Source organism: Heteronotia binoei, chromosome 4, assembly GCF_032191835.1.
Source record: "Heteronotia binoei isolate CCM8104 ecotype False Entrance Well chromosome 4, APGP_CSIRO_Hbin_v1, whole genome shotgun sequence".
Taxonomy (NCBI): domain Eukaryota; kingdom Metazoa; phylum Chordata; class Lepidosauria; order Squamata; family Gekkonidae; genus Heteronotia; species Heteronotia binoei.
The window spans coordinates 19,983,207-20,005,338 of NC_083226.1; the positions used below are offsets into that span (position 1 = coordinate 19,983,207).

The 22,132-nt window shown below is 46.9% G+C and overlaps 2 protein-coding genes across 2 annotated transcripts in view; one reads left to right on the forward strand and one right to left on the reverse strand.

Annotated features, from left to right (window-relative positions):
- The window catches only part of LOC132570344 (solute carrier family 25 member 36-A-like), a 441,151-nt gene that overhangs the window by 315,923 nt on the left and 103,096 nt on the right, over window positions 1-22,132 (forward strand). The gene's annotated exons all lie outside the window — the stretch shown is intronic.
- PTPN6 (protein tyrosine phosphatase non-receptor type 6) overlaps window positions 1-22,132 on the reverse strand; it is a 62,469-nt gene that overhangs the window by 25,940 nt on the left and 14,397 nt on the right. Inside the window, exons 3-4 of the mRNA XM_060236867.1 lie at window positions 19,304-19,426; window positions 14,457-14,651 (exon numbers count right to left, since the gene is read on the reverse strand). Coding sequence (XP_060092850.1) covers window positions 14,457-14,651; window positions 19,304-19,426 — 318 coding nt within the window. The remainder of the gene's footprint in view (window positions 1-14,456; window positions 14,652-19,303; window positions 19,427-22,132) is intronic.

Here is a 22,132-nt window from a genome sequence, read left to right on the forward strand (position 1 = left end):
GGATAAAAGGAAGTACTTCTTCACCCAAAGGGTGATTAACATGTGGAATTCACTGCCACAGGAGGTGGTGGTGGCCACAAGCATGGCCACCTTCAAGAGGGGTTTAGATAAAAATATGGAGCAGAGGTCCATCAGTGGCTATTAGCCACAGTGTGTGTGTGTGTGTGTATATTCAAAAGCCTGGATACATTCAGGAATAGACAGTCCCCTCCCCTCCCCGACCTCCACACAAAGAGATGAATTTTAAAGGAATCTGTTATGATTACTTTTGCATAAGAACTTAGACTAAAAGAAGCATAAAGAATAATGAACTGACACGCTTTCCTGGCGTGCTCCTCCCAACCTGTGGTGGAATTCACTGGGTAAACATATTTTAAAGTAAGACTTGTCACGGGTGTAAACCAGGTATAAGGAAAGAAACAGGCCCCTAGAGAGGCACTACGGTGAAATACCTTACTTCATTTAAATATTTTATGGACAATCTGTTACAAATAACTGTACTTCCTTAGGCGTCAGACACCAGTCTGTTTTCGTGGGAGACCAGTCTTTTCTGCATAATAGATACTGTTTTGCTACAAGCTTGTGAAATCTATACATAATTGCCAGACAGTCTCTATATCATACTGCCAATTTGTGTCGCAGTTTTAAAACAAAGGGGGGGAAAGAGACTGCTGTGAAACACAGCCTAGTTGAAACATGCATCTGTTCCACACACCTCCCTCTCCAGTCATCCTGCTGCAACGGACACCCTACTCTGTGCTAACCAAATGCTGCTAAGTTCCACACACACATACACACCAGTCACCAAGCTGGTGTAGTATAAGCAGGGCTGGCTAGCTCAGTAGGCAATTGCCTAGGGCGCCGGTCTTCTGGGGGCACCAAATGGGGGGCTTCCCATGTGACGGTGATGTTATCCGTGAAGGGAGCACCAGAAATTAGCCCTGCCTAGGGTGCCGGGCAGTCTAGGGCTGGGCTGGACTATAAGGGTTTGAGTATCAGGCTGACACTCTGGAGTCCTGTATTCAAATCCTCCCATTGCTGTGAAGGAAACTGAGTGACCTTGAGCCAGTCGCAGGCTCTCGGCGTAACCTGCCTCTCAAGATCATTGTGAAGTCATAACGGAGGGAGGAACACGTGCCACTCCACACTCACATGAAGCTGTCAGACTTCCCCCCCCCCTTTTTCAAATTAATTTTATTATATACCAAACAAAGTTACAATTCAAAAGGGATATATATATATACCCGACTCTTGATCAAAGCAAGAGTGGTGTAGCGGTTAAGAGCAGGGCTTTTTTTTCCTGGAAGAAGGTGCCGGAACTCTCAAGAGGGAAATGAAGGAGAAACACAGGTGCCCCTCGTGAACTTTTAAACATTTTTTAAGCATTTTTTTCCCCACAAAGAGGTTTCCAGAACTCTGTTCCCCCAGGGAAAAAGCCCTACTTAAGTGTTGGGTTAGTATCTTGGAGACCCAGGTTCAAATCCCCACTGGTGCTGTGGACATTTGCTGGGTGACCTCATGCACTCATGCTCTCTAGGCCTAGCCTACCTCACAGGGTTGTTGTGAGGAGAAATGGAGGAGAGGAGAAAAGAGTAAGCCTCTGAGTCTCCATTGGAAAAAAGCAGCATACAAATGAAGTAAATACATAAATACAGGGCTTCTTTTTTTGTAGCAGGATCTCCTTTGCATATTAGGCCACACACCCCTGATGTAGCCAAATCCTCCAAGAGCTTGCAGGGCTCTTCTTACAGGGCCTACTGTAAACTCTTGGAGGACTGGCTCATCAGGGGGGTGTAGCCTAATATGCAAAGGAGTTCCTGCTACAAAAAAAAAGCCCAATTGATTTCTCAAGGTTAGCACTGCCTATTCTAATTGGCAGCAGCTCTCCAAAGTCTCAGGTATTTCCCATCACCTACTATTGGGTTCCTTTAACTAGAGATGCTGGGGATTAAACTTGGGACCTTCTGCATACAACGCAGATGCTTTACATCTGGGACATGTCCAGGTTTCTTGGAAGAAGAGCAGGATAAAAATGTGATTGCTAAATAAATAGATCTGCTCTGCTAGGCATTACTCCATGGCAGTGTTCCCCCTAAGCTGAGTTAGTAAGAGCTAGCTCACAGGGTTTTTTTTTTATTATCTGGCTTGCACATTTTTGTCTTAGCTCAGGAAAAATGGCCCCGGAGCAAGCTGATCTATGCAGTAGTCAAATCACTCACTCACAACTTTAATGAGAGCCAGTTTGGTGTAGTGGTTAAGCATGCGGACTCTTATCTGGGAGAAGCAGGTTTGATTCCCCACTCCTCCACTTGCACCTGCTGGAATGGCCTTGGGTTAGCCCTAGCTCTGGCAGAGCTTGTCCTTGAAAGGGCAGCTTCTGGGAGAGCTCCCTCAGCCCCACCCACCTCACAGGGTGCCTGTTGTGGAGGGAGGAAGATAAAGGAGATTGTAAGCCACTTGAAACTCTGAGATTCAGAGGCTATAAATCCAATATCATCATCATCTTCTTCTTTTTCTTCTTCCCTCTTCCACCTCACAAAGTAGAATTTTTGCTCACAAGACTTCTCAGCTTAGAGGGAGTGTAGCTCCATGGTCGCCAATTCTACCTTCCTATGTCTCGGGGTCTGAGCTTCAGGGTACCTGATAAACTTAGGAGCAGCAAAAACTGCACCGAAATTTTTATGTGGGGTAGGGGAGAGCTTTGCATGGGAAGAGGAGAATTCTGCAATGTCTCTGCTCTTGGCTGTTATCTCCATCCTCGGTTATTATCTGATTTTTGTGCGCAGCACATGTTTAGAAATATATCCACTATCGGAGGCTTATTTTCTGGCCTTCTGTTCCTTTTGCTGCCACTGCAAATACATCCTTTTATTTAAAAATAAATAAACGAAACATACGTGCATCTGTAGACCATCAAAAGCAAGCATGTCTACAGAAGCACAGGTGAAGGAAGCACACTATTGGTCCTGTTGAGACAGTGGAACTGCCAAGTGATATTCCTAAAAGCTCATAGCTTGGAAAGAAAAATCCACCTGCCTGTGCTAGGGTCTTGTAGCACTTCCCTTATATTTGTACAGCCACAATTAAGCTTCCCCGTCAAAACAAAAACAAGCCAACCTTTAGTTTGCAGGTGCACCAATTCTTTCTGGACACAGGTGCACAGCTGCATTGGACTCAAGCAACAGAACAAGGTTTGATTCCAGTGTCTCCTTAAGACCAATGAAGCTTAATTTTGGGTATCAACTTTCGTGTCCATGCACACTACTTCCGATCTGAAGAAATGCGCATGATACCCAGAATTAAACTTCGTTGGTCTTAAAGGCACCACGGGACTCCAACTGCGTTCTGTTGCTTCTGGACACATATATGTGACAGAGGAACTCTAGAAAAATGTTGACTGTTAACATGGCTGGTTTTGCAGCAACCTTACTATGGAATGAAAAGGGAACCAGATAAAAGCGTGTGAAATTATGACCATTTCGGGTGAGTCCAAAGACCCGAAACAAATAACACACATAAGACCTCTTTATTAGGACCAGCCAATGACGCATAACAGTGTGCAAGCTTTCAAATTCTCCAGAACTCTTCAGCAGGCTAGATGTTACCAAATATAATAATTCATGGGAGCACAAGATCACGGAGAATGATGAAACAGAGATTATTTGGGAGTGCTGATCATAAACCGATAAACACCTGGAACATACCACCACTGATATCACCATTGTATGGGGCAAAAAATGAGAAACAGGGTTTGGATCATTGCCACTGCAATCCCAGGAGATAGCAGAATAGAAAAGAACAGGAGAAGGCCACAAAATACCAAGACCTATTAATAAAGCTAGAGCTCTTTTGGGACAAAAAGGTGACCATCATGCCAGTTGCCATTGAAGCAGGGCTGTAGCCAGGATTTGTTGTTTGGGGGGGCCAGGAGGCCACCCGGTTTGGTGGCCCTGGGCTCTCGATACTGTAAGCTGCCTTGAGTCCCACAAGCTAACCCCCCTTCACTTGGGCAGGCACAGCAGCTCCGCCCCCATCCTTTTCTTATGTGCCCCTCTCTCAGAGAGTCAGAGACCTCTTGAACTGAAGTTGGGTGCTCAGAAGGCCGACCACAAGAAGACTTCCTCCTCCCTTGCTCTGCACGCTGCGTCAGGAAAGGGGAGAGAAAAAAGTGAAAAGACCAGCAGCAATGCTACTACATGTTCAGAGTGGTGGTGAGCAAAGGAGACAGATTGGGGGTCCTCCAAAGGAGGGGCCATACAGTTGGAAGAGGGGTTGAAAGGATGGGTCTGACCCCCCCTCCTCCTGGCCCCACTGTAGCTATGGACCTTCATTGGAGCCCTTGGAACCAGATAAAAGTTTCTTGAGACTTCTAGAAACAGCTGGACATTTTGGGCATTGAGCAAATGACACCAGCTCAGGTCCAGAGGACAGTGTTGCTTGGAACAGCAAGAAACCTTTGAAGATATATCTGCAATTCCCAAGAACTTGACAGGCTCTCTAATTGCAGAACACCATCTACTGGTCTAATGTCTGTCTGCAACAATTCTTCTTCTTCTTCTTCTTCATCACCACCATCATCATCATCATCATCATCATGCTGTCAAGTCACAACCGACTCCTGGTGACCCCTCATGGGGTTTTCAAGGCAAGAGGCGACCAGAGGGCCATTGCCTTCCTCTGTACTGCAACCCTGGTGTTTCTAGGTGGTCTCCCACTAGTCTCCCCCTAGTTGACTCTGCTGAGCTTCCAAGCTCTAATGAGCGTGGGAACATCTGGGGTCTTCGTGCTGCAGACCCCCTCAGTTTTTTCTTTGTACCATTCCTGTCCTGGGGAGACCAGTGTACTGCAAAGCAGGTGGGCAAGGTGGGAAAGTTTGGTTCCATGTCTATTCAGAGAAAATTTAGTCTGGATTCAACCCTGAGGTCATACCTGATAGATCTAATTGTGAGTAAGTCCGTGTGCCAAGTGCTTAACTTACTAGAATATGTCTATAGGTCTCTGGATATGTCTGTTGTCTGTATGTTCCCACCCAGTACTGCATTTTCCAACTTCCTTTGCCTAAGATTAGAAGAACTTCTTCCACCAGAAGATGCCAACTCTATTGTATAGTGGCAGGTAGGGCTGGCAACCTCCAGGTGGGTCCTTGAGATCTCCCTGACTTCCAACTCCTCTCCAGCTGGCAGAGATCAGTGGAGAAAGTGGTCGCATGTTGGGCCCTTCTTTCTTCCGGAGTTCTGGGGCACTGTGGTGAACCAACTGCATATGATAATAGCCAAATACATATGGCTTATTTATGAACACAGTAACAAGCAAGGAGGCTGCCTTCTCTCCTGCTATATGATTCACCTGACTTTGGACACAGCACTGGGCAGGGCTTTTTTTCTTTTTTTTAGCAAGAATGCACAAGACGCAGTTCTGGCTGGCTTGGTGTTGGGGTGTGTGGCCTAATATGCAAATGAGTTCCTGCTGGGCTTTTTCTACAAAAAAAGCCTTGTGTGAAACAAGGGTGACATCAGGGTGTGTGGCCTAATATGCAAAGGAGTTCATGCTGGGCTTTTTCGACAAAAAAAAGCCCTGTGTGAAACAAGGGTGCCATCGGGAAGGTGGCCTAATATGCAAAAAAGTTCCTGATGGGCTGCATCTACAAAAAAGCTTTGTGTGAAACAAAGGTGACAACAGGGTGTGGCCTAATATGCAAATGAGTTTCTGGTGGCTTTTTTCGACAAAAAAGCCCTGTGTGAAACAAAGGTGACAACAGGGGTGTGTGGTCTAATATGCAAATGAGTTCCTGCTGGGCTTTTCCTACCAAAAAAAAGTCCTGGAACCGGTCACAGAAACACATAGGTTCCATCCTTGAATCAAGGGCCAAGGAGTCATCGAAACGGTCCCTCATGTTGTTCTGGACTGCTCTTTCTATAGCAGTCCACGAGCAAGATACCTAGATGCACTGCTCTCCGACCATCAAGGCCTTTCTGACAGTGCCAAGGTCAGCTTTTTACTCCACGGGAAACACAACTTTGTCACTACTCATGTTGCTTGCTTTTTACAGGTTGCGATCCAAATCCGAGAGGCTTTTATTCATGCATAGCCCACAGCTAGTTTATGTCATTTAACTCTTGCTGGTTTTTAAGGTTTTATTATATTCTATAGTGTTACTGTTGGTTTTAAACTATATTGTATTCTTACATTAATGCCAATAAAGGTCTAATGGACAATGGAATCAAGGGCCTTCATTTCTGGTCGTTCTTGATGCCAAGGGTCATTTTGTACACACATAAGCATCATTCTCATACAGGGTGAACCATCACGCTCTCCTTTTGCACATGCGGCCTCTCTGCATCATGTGGATGGGCCATTGGCCTGATCTAACATGGCTTTTCTTATGTCCTGTGAGCCTTGCATTCTGGGAAAGGCTCATCTCCATGCAAACTCAAGTGGTTCTCAAGGCCAAACTAGGTACAGGGTCATTACTTAATCCTTCTCTCTCAACGGGATGGAGGGAGAGAGAGCTGAGCTGGAACTATGAAACTGGGTGCAGAGGTGTAAATCTTTCTATTATGTCAGTTTCTTGGTGTAAATCCCCTGCAGTATCAAAATGTCAAATAGCATGGGGTTTTTTTTAGTTTCAAAGATTTTTATTTTTATTTATAGGATACTGAAATTGAGAATAGAAAGGAAAAAGTTAAGAAATAAAGAACAAAAAGTATATATATCTGTCTGGCACCCTAGGCAAGGCTAATTTCTGGTGCCCCTCCCACTGATGATGTCACAAAGTCACATGGGGCCACCCAATTTGGCTCCCCAAGATGGCCAGCACCCTAGGCAATCGCCTAGTTTGCCTTGACAATACATTCAGTTATTATCATGGCAATACAAATCTGCTCCCGTCTTCTAGTCAAACAGCAGCTTCGAGGGGGTAAGGATGGTTGGTGGAATTTCTATCAGGAAAACGACATGGAGGGAAGGGTTAAGCCTTACACACGTTTTGTGCATCACATCGTGTGTTGTTAGCCCCGCAACATACTATGAGGGGAACTGAAATGCTCACATTATGGCTCATTGAACAGTCACATGGGCAGAGCACATGACCTTTGCGCCACAGATCACTTTCACTTGGAGAGGAACAAGCCGGGACTGGAGACTTCAGCAGGGATGGGAAGGGGATTTGAAATTCTTCTCTGCAAAGAGTCAAAAGACCAAGCCCTGTAAGGAAAGGCTGAGGCACTTGGGAATGTTCAGTCTGGAGAAGAGGAGGCTGAGGGCAGACATGATTGCTCCGTTGAAATATTTGAAGGGCTGTCACTTAGAGGAGGGCAGGGAGCTATTCCTGTTGGCAGCAGAGGAGAGACGCACAATTTATCTGGAAGAACAGGGTTTGATTCCCAACTCCTCCACTTGCAGCTGCCGGAATGGCGTTGGGTCAGCCATAGTTCTCTCAGAGCTGTCCTTGAAAGAGCAGCTTATGGGAGAGCTCTCTCAGCCCTACCCACCTCACAGTTCAAATTCAGGAAGGTACCAGCTGGATGTAAGGAAAAACTTCTTTACAGTGAGAGTTATTCAACAGTGGAATCAGCTACCCAAGGAGCTGGTGAGCTTCGCCTCACTGGCAGTCTTTAAGCAGTAGCTGGACAAACATTTGTCAGGGATGCTCTAGGCCAGGGGTAGTCAAACTTGCTTAATGCAAGAGAACCACATAGAATAAACATCAGAAGTTTGAGAGCTGGAAGGATGGCAGGAAGGAAAGCAAATAGATGGGGGCAGAAAGGAGAGGTGGAAAGAAATCAACTTAAGCTTTAAATGCATTCTCCAAGCTGCCAGCTAGCTTGGCTTGGAGAAGTGATTTAAAGAGACAAATGCCTTCTCCAAGCTGGCTGACGGGGTGGGGGGCTTTGAGAACCACATAATATGTGTGAAAGAGCCACATATGGCTCCCAGGTCATAGTTTGGCCACCCCTGCTATAGGCTGATCCTGCACTGAGCAGGGGGTTGGACTAGATGGTCCGTACGGCCCCTTCGAACTCTGTGATTCTATCTTGGATACAGTCAAGATCTGATGAGCATCTGTTCCTGGCCTGGATGGTCCAGGCAAGCCCAGTCTCATAAGGTCTCAGAAGCTAAGCAAAGTTGACTCTGGCAAGCACCTATATGGGAGACCTCTTTGGAATACCAGCAGTCAGGAGGGCATGGGCAGGCTTTTTTCAGCCACCTCCCTGAATAGCCTCCAGGCCCCAAAAGGGTCAGTCGCCAGAGGTCACCATGACTTCCAGGTGTGTGCATGCACACAAACACACACACATATATAACACAAAAACACCCCAAAAAAAGATAAAAGGGAAAAAAAGATTTTATGAGCACTTGTTGTGATAACTTATTTTAAAAATATATAACCACAGCATGGTTATATATTTATAAAATCTATATAGCCATATGCAAGGGCTACTTTTTTAAAAACGGGATTTGTGCCTTTGTCATGGATCCCTAGAACACAGGGCCAACTTAATTGTTTTTAATTAAAGCCAATTCAGACCAGGAAACTCCTGGAGATTTCGAGATGGATCTTAGAGTATGGAAGGATAGAATGCCTCAGAGTCCACCCTCCAAGCAGCCATTTTCTCTAAGGGAACGGGATATCAACTGTAATAGCAGATCTTCAGGTGCTACCTGGAGGCTGGCAACCCTAAAAACATTAGGGAGTTGTCTGAATATAGAAGTATTCTTAGGGTTGCCAGCCTCCAGGTGGGGCCTGCAGATCTCCCACTTTTAGAGTTTATCTCCAACGGGCAGAGATCAGCTCCCCTGGAGAAAATGGCCACTTTGAAGGGTGGGCTCTATGGCATTGTTCCATGCTGAGGCCCCTCCCCAAACCCCACCCTCTTCCAGCTCCACCCCCGAAGTCTCCAGGTATTTTCCAACACAGACCTGGCAACCCCAGGTACTCTTGAAAAAGAATCATCAAGGAAGAAGCCACAGAGGCTGCCCTCCCAAAATGAAATCCTCTGTAGAGGTTTCCCCCACAGCCTTCTCTACACCAAGGCTTCTGGTCACGTGACCTGATCTCTAGTGGGAGATAATGTGCTTTTCACTTTCAAGAGCAAAAGAACACACCGCTCTGAAGTTTTGTGGACTTCCCCACCCACGCTTTTTATAAAAAGCACATTCAGCTGTCAGATTGATTTCTCCCTGTAACCCTCTCTTCCCTCCCTCTCTATAAATGACATCTACTTCTGAGCGCAATGACTGTTCTGTAGTCTTTAGCCTGTACCTTCGGAATTTACACAGAACTGAAGAAACGCCCGGGGGCCTTGCCTGGCAGAGAAATGTTGGGCTTAGTAAGTAATTGCAAGCGGGGCCTTTTTTGTAGCAGGAACTCCTTTGCATATTAGGCCACACACCCCTGATGTAGCCAATCCTTCAAGAGCTTACAGTAGGCCCTGTAAGAAGACCCCTGTAAACTCTTGGAGGATTGGATACATCAAGGGAGTGTAGCCTAATATGCAAAAGAGTTCCTACTACAAAAAAAGCCCTGATTGCAAGACAAATATTGCGCCTCTATATGAACATGTGTCAGAAGCACAACACACTCTATCGAATGTCAGTTATTCGGGGTAGGAGTTAAATATCAGCAGAGATTAGGGTTTCCAAGTGCGCTGCGGCCTCCGGCAGGGGACTGTTTTGCATGTGGAAAGCACACGGGGCGCAATGACATCACTCAGAAGTGACATCATTACACCGACGACGTTGTGCACTGGCCGTTCTAGGAGCATCCGGGAAAACTCTATGGTTTTCCTGAACGCTCTAGCCATTTGGGAGGGAAAACTCTATAGCACCAGATCTCAGATATATAACATATCTCAGATATATACATATATATGTAACAGATCTCAGATATATAATGTGGGCTGTTTGAAGGTATGATTGAGAGCTTTTCTTCATATCTAGTGCTTTTGTAAATGATCCATTGAAAGGTGGTAAGTTTGAAATAATGTTTAAATGAGTGTGTTTTTTTGTTGTAAACATGTGTCAATATTATGTTATTTTATGCGACATTCTATCTCGGTTTCTGTCCCTAGATGTGGGAAAACGCCTCTTTGTGAAAGGGCAGGCCAGAAATGGTAGCACAGGCTGAAGCGTTCCTGTGAGAGGCTGTTTATGTTTCCCACTTTTATGTAATCAGATGCTTTAGGTTTAGGAGACGGAAAGTTTTAAATAACGTCTTTGAAGAATGGCTAAATATGTTTATGAACTTTAAACCATCTTTGCACAATGGAGTCAATTTTTACTAGCACTTTAAATCCCCCACCCCCCCGCAAGAGTGGGCGGATCGGCACTGAATAACCTTTTGAAGTTTGAGAAGTCTGGACTGTGACGTTTATTGGAATTAATGGATTGCTTAAGAGTTTGAGACATCCTTATTGTATTTCTCCACTTTGGTATTATAACTGATGAATTTATAAATATTTTCAGCGTAATATAATTTTTGTATGGTTAATGCATTTCGTTAATATCCCTCAGTAATTCTGGTGTTTCAACCTCCAGGTGAACCCTGGGGATCTCCCACTTTTACAACTGATCTCCAGCTGGCAGAGATCAGCTCCCCTGGAGAAAACGGCTGCTCTATGGCATTGTTCCATGCCTTCTCACGGATCCACCCCCAACATCTCCAGGTATTTTCCAACACAGACCTACTGGATACAGCAACCCTACTGGATACAACAAACAGAGCCGGCACTACAGCACGTATTTCTATTTAAAGTTCCGCGATGCTGTGTTAATTTTGTATCTGTGACAAATGTAAATTTGCACATGCAAATATTGTTCTCCTCCCTCCCTCTCTTTTGTCTTCTTTTTTTGGTCATCCATTCGTGGCCAATCCAGATGGAAGGCAGCCTACAGAAAGCTGGTTGAATGCATGCTGGCTTGCAGCATACACAGCAGAAAGCCTGGGCTTGATTTCTTTCTTTTTTTTAAAGGATAAGATTCATTCCACAAGGGACATAGATGCAAACCCTGGTCAACCACTGAGCGCACACTCAGCGTGGAAGCGTAGCCGGATGCAGTTCAACTAGTGCACGCGCCTGCAGGAAACGCATCTGCGATTGTGCATTTGTCCGATTTGCACGTTTATATATTTTAGGCATACACTTAAAACTGTACCTAAAATGGGTCTCAACTGTACTTTCACAACTGAGGGGGAAAACCGGACTGTTATTGGTACACAGAGGTAACTCTAATGCCTAACCAGTATGCGATGCTCTCTGAGAATTCAAAGCAGGGCCAGGCCCTGCCACTGGGCAAACTAGGTGATTGGCTAGGGCACTGGCTTTCTGGGGGCACCAAATTGCGCCCAACCCCCACGTGACTCAGTGACCAGCGCTATTCAGGTCAGGGAACAATTTCAAGTTTTGTGGTTTTCATTTTCCCCACAATCCATCTGTTTTTGAAAATGGTTTATCAGTGTGTGGGGGGCACCAGATGTTAGCTTTGCCTAGGGTACCAGATAGTCCAGGGGCAGCCCTGGTAGTAAGCATGTACAATTGTTAGCAAAACAACCTTTACCAACAGTCCGGTACAGTCAGTCAGATTGATCATTCCTATTTCCCAGACCGGGGGGGGGGAAGGGGCGTAATGGTTGTAGTTTGCCAAAAGACACCTAGAGAATTCTAGGCTTTGAACCAGAAACTTCCTGACTCAGAATTCACCATTACAATGCTTACCCTACCCTAGTCAGATAGACCACTGATGGACCTCCTGATGGCACCTGGGTTTTTTTGAGTGTTGGACTGGATGGGCCTTTGGCCCAATCCAACGGTTTTTCTTATGTCCAAATGTCTGGGGCAGTGATGCTCTGTATTCTTGGTGCTTGGAGGGGTCACAGTGGGAGGGCTTCTAGTGTCCTGGCTCCATTGATGGATCTCCTGATGGTGCCTGGTTTTTTTGGCCACTGTGTGACACAGAGTGTTGAGCTGGATGGGCCATTGGCCTGATCCAGCATGGCTTCTCTTATGTTCTTATGGTCACTTCGAAAGGTCTGAAGGTGGTGGGACTGTTGGTGTTGACGGTGTTTCCCTTCCCCCACTACAGATTTTCTCAGCAAAGAACAAGTTTACCATACATGGCTTGTTGTCTTCTGCGTTCACAGAGGCCTGACTCTAATCTGGTGACTTTTAAAACCTTTTTTGAGATACAGTAACAAATATTCTCCTCTACAGAAAAGGATGAGGGATTCTGTTTTGTTTCTCACTCCTGCCCCATCTCTGCCCTGCTTTATTTTTGATCTGGTCCATGTCATGTAGGGTTGCCAGCTCTGGCCTGGGAGATTCCTGGAGATATGGGGACTGTGCCTGGGGTGGGGAGAATTTGGAGAGGCATTTTGCCTAGATTCTGTGGCAGACTGGAGAGTTTGCCTTCAGAATCTGCCATTTTCTCCAGGAAAACTGATCTATGTAATCTGGAAGTCAACTGTAATTCTCTGAGAACTTCATACTCCACCTGGAGTTAGAATCATGGAATCATAGTGTCGGAAGGGACCTCCAGGGTCATCTAATCCAACACCCTGCACAGGGCAAGTTTATTGACTAGGTCTAGTTCAGGGGTGCCCAAACTTGCTTAACATAAGAGCTATATAGAATAAACATCAAAAAGAGCCGCAAGACATGAACGTCAGAGTTTTGAGAGCTGGAAGGAAGGAAAATAGATAGGGGGGAGGGAGGGAGATGTGGAAAGAAAGCAACTTAAATTCTAAATGCATTCTCCAAGCTACCAGTGGCTTAGCTTGGAGAAATTATTTAAAGAGACAAATGCCTTCTCCAAGTCAGCCAGCAGGGTGGTGGGGGCTTTGAGAGCCACACAATATGTTCGAAAGAGCCACATGTGGTGCCCGAGTCACAGCTTGACCACCACCAGTACACACGAAACCTTATAACCTGAATCTGCTCACTGTACCCCATTCCATTGTCTGATGCCAAAGCTTACATTCTGCATAAAACTTTGTTGGTCTTAAAAGTGCCAGGGGAAGAAACAGTTAAGCCCAGTGTCCCAGCTGGGAGGAAGCCATGTGATGGAAAATCTGAAGGGGAGGGCAGAGAAAAGCGCTCAAGAGCTTTCGTAAGTGCCTGGAGGGCAGAAGTTTCCAACCACAAGGGAGGAAGCGGCAGGTTCCCTGACCAACTGCTTGCATGTTGGATGCAAAAACAAGAAAAGAAAAAAAAGAAAATGGAGGAGATTCTATTGATCCTTTGCCAGGCAATCCCCTGGGAGGTGGAACCCAATTGCATCAAGTGAACTTGCAGGCCTTTTGCTGCTTCCACCCACGCACCTGCATTGCAGACGGAGAGGATTCAGACAAGCCGCTTACTTTGGCACGGCATTGCAGGCATGGCTGCAAGCAAACTTGCTTAAACAGGCATAAAGGAAACTGGAAGGACACCGCTGGTGATGCAGGCAGAGCAAAATACGCCCCTGTACCGATAAGAGTGTCCACTATCATGTGCCTCACACTCTATCTCTGTACTTCATCGAGGCCGCAATTTTCAGCGAGACAAAAATAACAAAATCAGTGAGACAGAGGAAATCCAGTTTCTAAAAATGACTCAAACTGATACCGAAATGTCAGGTACTGATAAACAGAAGGGGCAGATCACGGAGTGTAGTCCTCTTTTGGGTACTGATCATCCCCTATATGAATAGGGTATGGGAGATTTTCTTTAAAAATGGGAAATGAAGAGGAGAGATTAATAGTCCAAGGCCAGGAAGGCAACACTTGCTTAACATAAGAGCCACATGGAATAAACGTCAGATGTTTGAGAGCCCCAAGACGTGAATGTCAGATGTTTGAAAGCCACAAGGAAAGAAGGGAAGAAAACAACTAGATGGAAAGAGGGAGAAGGGAGGGAGATGTGGAAAGAAAGCAACTTTAAATACATTCTCCAAGCCACTGGCTGGCTTGGCAAAGTGATTTAAAGGGAAATGCCTTCTTCAAGCCAACTGACAGGGTGGTGGGGGCTTTGAGAGTCACACAATATATGTGAAAGAACAGGGCCAGATGAACAATTAGGCCAAGCAGGCACCGGCCTATGGACCCCCACACTGGCTCCCCACTGCTTTCCCCCCCTGCTTGCAGCCCTTCCAGCCTGCACACGCAGCCAGCAACTGAGCCGCTCTTAGACCAACTTGTCTGGTGTGGCTGCTGCTGGCGTTGTTGCCAAGTTTGCCTCTCTCTGCCTCTCCCTTGCAGTTTTGTCAAGGGGGCTTTTGGAAAAGTGCCCCCAAGATTTTGACTGCCTAGGGGCCTCCTCAGGGTTTAATCCGGCACTGTGAAAGAGTCACCTGTGGCTCCCAAGCCACAGTTTGGCCACCCCTGGTCCAGGGGAACCAGCAGTCTGAACGGGAAAGATGGGGTGGGGGAGGAAGTGAGGTGGAGTGATTAGTATAGGTAAGTTGACTGTTTTCCGCCATACCTTTCCGTCGTGGGGTCGGAGCAGTTCAGTGGATACTTCAAGTCGATGATGGTCCCATCTTTATCTTGGAGGGATCCCTGCTGCTGAGTGTAATACTCCACCAGTTCAGACAATGTGGCAAACTTCTCCCCTCCATAAAGGTCATAATAATCTCCTGTATTCTGGATACGGATGTGTGTCACCTGATCACCAACCCTGCAGAGAGAGGCGGATGGTCAAGAAAGGCTGATGGTGTAAGGACATAGGAGGGGAGGGAACATGGTAAAGGACTCTCCACCCCCTCCCCTATCCCCTCTGGGAATTCAAGAAACAGGAGCCAAAGGGAAAGAAGAAGCAGGATTTAGTAGGCCCTGTACGAAGACCCTGTAAGCACTTGGATGATTGGCTACAACAGGGGTGTGTGGCCTAATATGCAAAGGAGTTCCTGCTAAAAAAAAGCCCACTGAGTGTTTTTAGAAGGGGCAGGACATAGTGGGCTTTTAACCACCAAAGCTTCTGATTGGCTGTGCAGATTTTTTTTCAATGTTACTTCAGCACAGGGCTTCTTTTGTAGCAGGAACTCCTTTGCAACATTGCTTCCAATAACATTTCTTAGGACTGATCCATACAAAGCTAGGTTGTCACGAGATTTCACCTAAGGCATTACCAGAGCTTTTTTTGAGCGGGAAGGCACAGGAAATGCAGTTCCAGCTGGCTTGGCATCAGGGGGTGCGGCCTAATATGTAAACGAGCTCCTGCTAGACTTTTTCTACAAAACAAGTCCTGGGCATAACTAAAAGCAAACTGAAATATATCAACATGCCTTGTACTGAGTTAGGCCACTGGTCTGTCATAAGGTCGCCAGTGTCCCCCCCACACCACCAGTGGAGGATGTGGGGGGGGGGAAGGTTGCCAGATCCAGGTGGGGAAACTCCTGGAGATGTGGGGATGGAGCCTGGGGAGGACAGGGACCGCAGTGGGGCGCAATGCCATAGAGTCCACCCTCCAAAGCAGTCATTTTCTCTAAGGGAACTAATCTATAGTCTAAAGATGGACTGTAATCCCTGTTTGTATGAGGGTTGCACTTTTGAGTTTTTTGTTGTTCTTTGCAGTGGTTGAGATATGTGGTTGGAGTACCCTATGCTAGAAGAGGATTCGAAGCAGGAATAATCAAGTCGACCTCTTGTTCATTGGGACTTCTTTGATGGAACTGTGACACTTTGGGGGAATCGTTATTGCTATTCTGTCTTCTGTTGAACATATTTGTATGATTTTGTTTCCATACATTCTTAGTTGAACATACCATAGACCTTTATTGGCATTGATATAAGAATACAGTATACTTTAAAGCCAACAGTAACGCTACAGAATATAATAAAACCTTAAAAAAACCCAGCAAAAGTTAAACGACATAAAATAGCTGTGGGCTATGCATGAGTAAAAGCCTCTCTGATTTGGATCGCAACCTGTAAAAAAGCAAGCAACGTGAGTAGTGACAAAGTTGTGTTTCCCGTGGAGTAAAAAGCGAACCTTGGCATTCTTAGTTATTCAGTCACTACAACTTCGGTTGTGCTGTCTTTACCCACCTGGAGACTGGCATCCCTAGCCTATCAGGTTCATTCCTGTCTGTTCTGACTGCTAACAGCCCTCCATGGTCTCAGGTGGAAAATCTTCCACATCACCTGCTACTTGGCCCTTGTAACTGGAGGGGCTGGGGATTGATCCCCACAACTAGCTGCAAGCAAACCAGACACTCTGAGCCGGGGCACCTCCCTTGCTTTCTACTGGGACCTTTGATCTATCAAGCTCAGGACCAGGGTTTGGGGTTTTTTTTGTAGCAGGAACTCCTTTGCATATTAGGCCGCACTCCCCTGATGTAGCCAATCCTCCTGGAGCTGACAGTTGGCCCTGTAAGAAGAACCTTGTAAGCTCCAGGAGGATTGGCTACATCAGGGGTGTGTGGCCCATGGATGGAATTCTAGCAGGAGATCCTTTGCATATTAGGCCACGCCCCCCTGATGCAGCCAATCCTCGTGGAGCTTACAGTAGGCCCTGTACCAAAAGCCCTGTAAACTCCTGGAGGATTGGCTGCATTAGTGGTGTGTGGTCTAATATGCAAAGGAGTTCTGGCTCAGTCGTAGAGCATCTGCTTGGGAAGCAGAAAGTCCCAGGTTCAATCCCCGGCATCTCCAACTAAAAGGGTCCAGGCAAATAGGTATGAAAAAAGAAAAGCGCTGATCATGGCTGTCTACTCTGACTGGTGGTGGCTCTCCAGGGTCCCAAGGAGAGGTCTTTCACTTCTCCTCCCGCGTGATCCTTTTAACTAGAGATGCTGAGGGATTCATAGCCCTTCGGAGATTCTTCAAGCATCTATAGATCAATCAGGGGTGGAATTCTAGCAGGAGCTCCTTTGCATATTAGGCCACACACCCCTGATGTAGCCGATCCTCCAAGAGCTTACAAGACTCTTTTTTGTAAGCTCTTGGAGGACTGGCTACATCAGGAGGGTGTGGTCTAATATGCGAAGGAGCTCCTGCTAGAATTCCACCCCTGAGATCAATGATATTAAAAAGCCTGGGGATTTTTTCTAACAGACAACATTGCAGAATCAGTTTCTCAATCAGAACCTCACCTTGGTCTTTCTCAGTTAACAGAAAAAAACTGTTTTCTTTTCTGGAATTCACAGCATAGGATCTGAGGTCAAAGAATTATGGAACATCAGTACCATGATACTTTGACACTTTGAAGGAATTTGGTTAGGATTATTGCATTAATGTATAGTGTGACTATCAGCGCTGAGTACAAACTTTATTTTAATTTATCTAGATGTATTGTTAGTCTGCTTGCTACACTGTTTGTCCAGCAACAGGTGTATTTTCTTTATGAACCTACGGTTCGGTAATTATACTGTGGTGTTTTTGGTATAGCATAGTATATACACAGTACAACGTCCTGTTATCATAATTCTGTTATTATTATGATATCTGTTATTCTTCCACAACTTCCAAGAAAGATTTATTTTTTAAAAAAAAAAAGCATCAGAGGCACATGAAAGGAAGCCAAAAGTATTTAAGAAAATATGTGGAACTGGAAAGAGAAGGGAAAGGATTTATGCGCTTCAAGTGGGCTGGGCAGGGGGTTTTTTGTAGAAAAAGCCCAGCAAGAACTCGTTTGCCTATTAGGTCAAACCCCTGATGTCAGCATGGTTTCACACCGGGCTTTTCTGTAGAAAAGGCCCAGCAGGAACTCATTTGCATATTAGGCCACACCCCTGCCACCAAGCCAGCCGGAACAGTGTTCCTGTGCGTTCCTGCTCTAAAAAAGCCCTGGGGCTGGGAAACGTGACTGTAAGGAAAACAGCAGACAGCCCTGACCATCAACTCAGGAGCAGCAAGACTAAGAGAAGCTGTTGAAGGAAGTCCTTGAGAGAAGACTCGCTGTTTGAGCCCAGTGCCAGGAAAAGGTTTTGCATGCTCCTGACAACTTCCCAGAAGCAAGCACCCTTGAGGAAGTGTTTGGACACTGGAGGGGAGAAGTCCGGTCGCCACAAAGTAGGCTTGTGTATCATCATTGTTCCTACTGCTACTGTTAGGCCAGTGGGCGGAACAGGAAGGAGTAAGGCCACTTTTAAAAGCACCAGATGGAGAACTTTGGGTCTCATCAAATGCAGCAAGTTCCATCTGCAGCCCTTGAAAGCAAATAAAAGGTGAGCCTCAGTCTCTGGTTCGGCTACTAGACCAGTGGAATGGGCCACAGCTCACGGGGAGAGTATCTGTTCAGCACGCAGAAGGTCCTGATAGCTCCAGTTTAAAAAAGGACCAGGCAGTAGGTGATGTGAAAAACCTACGCCTGACAGCCGCTGCCACTCTGAGCAGACAGGACCAGGAAATCTTTTTTTAAAAAACAGGAATTCACAGAATGCAGTTCCAGCTGGGTTGGCACCAGGGGGTATGGCCTAATATGCAAATGAGTTCCTGCTGGGTTTTTTCCCTACAAAAAAAGTCCTGGACAGGACTGCCCTTGATAGATAGATAGATGGTCTAATTCTGCATATGGCAGCTTCATGAGTGCATGCCTTGACTTCACTCCCCACAGGCCTGAATCGGCACAATGATGCGCGATTTCCCACTTGCTGCAATCACACACCCTAAAGCACTTTCAATCCACTTCCCGACTGGATTTTACTGTGTGAACAGGTCAAATCCAGTTGGAAAGCACACAGAAAGTGCATTATGGTGTGTGTGTGTGTGATTGCAGCCTACAGACAAGAGCAAGCTCCAGGTAGCCCGTAGGGTTTCCAGGTGGGGTCTGGAGATCGCCCACTTTTCAAAGGATCGTCAGCTGGCAGAGATCAGCTCCCCTGGAGAAAATGGTGGCTTTGAAGGGTGGGCTCTATGGCACTGTGACATGCTGAGGCCCCTCCCCTCTCCAAACCCCGCCCTCTCCCAGATCCACCTTCAAAGTCTCCAGGTATTTTCCAACAAAGAACTGGCAACCCTAATAGCACATCCCAATCTCTACCCCTTCCTTTATCTCCGTTTCCCCTCCGTTTCCCCCATTTCTCTTCCAAATAGACCCCTTTGAGTCCATATCCCAATTTGCCTCATGGTTCTCCGGGCATTTTAAAACAGAAATAGGCCCGTGAGGAAATGCCCACCCCACAGAGGAAGCCGCCCTGTGAGCCGCCCTGAGCCCGCTTTGGCGGGGTAGGGTGGGATATAAATCAAATAAAATGGAAAAAAATGAAATGAAATGAAGCCATTTGAGTAGGACTGTTTGTGGGCAGTGAGGCCAGAAGGGAGCAGGGAAAGAAGGAGGGACAGAGAGCAAAGAGCACCTCCGTAGGAAACCGAACGCTGGCCTGTTACCTGACAGAGAGGGAGAAATCGCCCTTGTTCTTCCGACTAGGCCGAGCCAAGAAACTGCCATGAACTCCTCGTGCTTTGAGCAAGGCCTCAGCATCTATGCCACTCAGGTCGCGGTGGAACCACCTGCTGGGTGTGGAGAGGAGAAAAAGGGAGGGAATTAGGGCAATAGGAGAAGTAGGGTTGCCAGCCTCCAGGTGGGGCCTGGAGATCTCCCACTTTGACAACAGGTCTCCAGATGGCAGAGATCAGCACCCCTGGAGAAAATGGTGGCTTTGAAGGGTGGGCTCTATGGCATTGCACCATGCTGAGGCCCCTCCCCTCCCCAAACTCTCCTGGATCCACCCCAAAGGTATTTTCCAACACAGACCTGGCAACCTAAGGGGAAGGGATGGATAGTTCTGTCTTTTGCAAGGACGAGACCCTCAGACCCAGAAAAGTCTGGAAAAGCCCATTAAGTTCTTCCTGTGCTCCTTCTCTCTCTACGGGCCCAGCTGAGCTCTGGTTCAGACGTGCATGTCTGTGAAGGCAGGCTCAAGTGGCCAACAGTGTGTGTGAACAAACCAGCAGGAACCAAACACCGCAAAGGAAAGGAAAGGTCCCCTGTGCAAGCACCAGTCGTTTCCGACTCTGGAATGAAGTTGCTTTCACAACGTTTTCACGGCAGACTTTTTACGGGGTGGTTTCCAATTACCTTCCCCTGTCATCTGTGCTTTCCCCCCTGGCAAGCTGGGGACTCATTTTACCCACCTCGGAAGGAAGGAAGGCTGAGTCAACCTCAAGTCAGCTACCTGAAAACCCAGCTTCCACCAGGGATCGAACTCAGGTTGTGAGCAGAGCTTAGGACTGCAGTACTGCAGCGTTAACACTCTGTGCCACGGGGCTCTCAAACACCACAAAAGGGAGCCCTAAAGTCACTTTTGCCGCAATAATTCTCAATCGAGCCTGTTCACACATTCAGCTGCCAGTCACAAATTGCTGAGTAATCCAATGATGTACACATGGGGTGGGGGAATGTCGCAACCTTCTCCTCCGACCTGCACTTTCTGGCCTTGGGAAGCAACTTCATGCATACAGATTTCAAAGGTGCAAAGTTTTTTCCCCGTGATGGGAAAAGACCTTCCTTTCTAAATGTCTATGAAGTGAGCAGCTGTGGGGGAAAAAACCAGGAGTTTGTTCAGTAAACAAGATGGTCAATCTAGATGTGTGGGGAAGTGAACCTTAGGGAACTAGCTAGGGGCCGAAGCCACCCAACGCAGTCTCCACCTCGCAGGCCCCATCCATACAGCCAACACAACTATCAGAACACTTCCCTCACCAGCCCTAGCCCCCTCGCATGTATGACGTCCAGTCTCTGTAGGACACCTTTCAAAAGAAGGGGCAGAGGGGGCAACCGGGCACCCCACAGCTCTCTCCTTACCTCATGATCACCGGGGGACGGCAGGCCGAGTCAAAGAATGATCAAAGCCAACTGGAGAAGCTCCCTTCTTTCAGATAAAGGAGAAGTGAGCGTCTGATTATCTCAAGTGAGTCTTCCTGGCTCTTAAGTCCTCCTCCTTGGCCTGCGTCCCTCTGCCACGCACATTTCCTCTGCTGCTCTGAGTCCCGTGGCCTACTCCACCATCTGTCCACGGTGGTGGGTATGGGACAGGCAGCCAGAACTGAGGCAGAGGCACCATTCAGAGTAGCTGCTTGCTATTACAGGAACAGGAAGCATCTCAAACCTTATCGCCAGTCTCCGTCGCAAGCAAGCTGCGTGACAGACACTTCTTCTTCTCCTTTTGTCTCTTTCTCCTCCTGTGACTGTCCCTCCTCCCCTTCCACCAGTATTTCTTGGTCTCTCTCTCTCTTTTTTAAAATATATATATATATATATATATATATATGGTTTGGGCCACAGGAGTCTAACAGACACCGCACAGCTCACCTGTGGAGAATCCAGCAAGGCAGCCACAAGAGCCGCTGAATTCAAAAGGGCGTGACGAATTCAAAAGGCCCATCACCAAGCCCCAACTTCCTGCACGGGGGGTCCCCAGCCTTGCTAAACCATTGGGCACTTTGAGAATTCTGTGAACCCATATTGGGGAGGCACAAGGGTTGCCACCCTCCAGGCAGGAACTACAAGCGAGAGAAGCCACTTAAGGCTCTCGAAAAACACAACCACATGGATATAGTGACCAATATTACTAATGATAAGTAATAACAGACGCAGAACTCATGTACATAATCTACCAACTGATGGCAGAGTAAACCATTTGTTTAGAGCAGTGCTCAATACAACACCAGGATGCTGCCGTACCAATATTATCCCTTATATCAAAATTCTTTGCTCATGACAGTCCTTTCTTCTGAAGGGATACCATGTCTTCTTCATCCAGATGCACATTCACAGTTGACAAAATCCCAAGGACAGGCCATCGACTTCAATGAACCTGTCTCAAGGCTTTTTTCAACAAGGGATATTCGGGGTCGTTTTGTAGTGAAATAGGTGGTGGAACTCATTAGCACAACTCATTAGCATACGCCACCGCCCCCACCAGCCAAAAGCAAGCCGACGCAAGAAAGGAGAGCCCTGGGCAAGTGAGGTTTGCTTGGGCTGGCTAGAGATCCAGCCAGCCCAAACAGGCCTTGCTCACGTGGGGTTCTCCTGGGCTGAACCCCCTCATCGAAAGGCCAGCAAGCCACCCGCCACCCAAAATCACATAAGAAGTGGGAAAATGATGGCATATAGGGCATCTCCAGGGGTTAATGAGGGCTGCTGGGGGTGTGGCAAAGCCCCTGGTGGCTGGCTGGCTGCCCACCCTCCTAATCCAGGGATTGTTATGCAGCTAC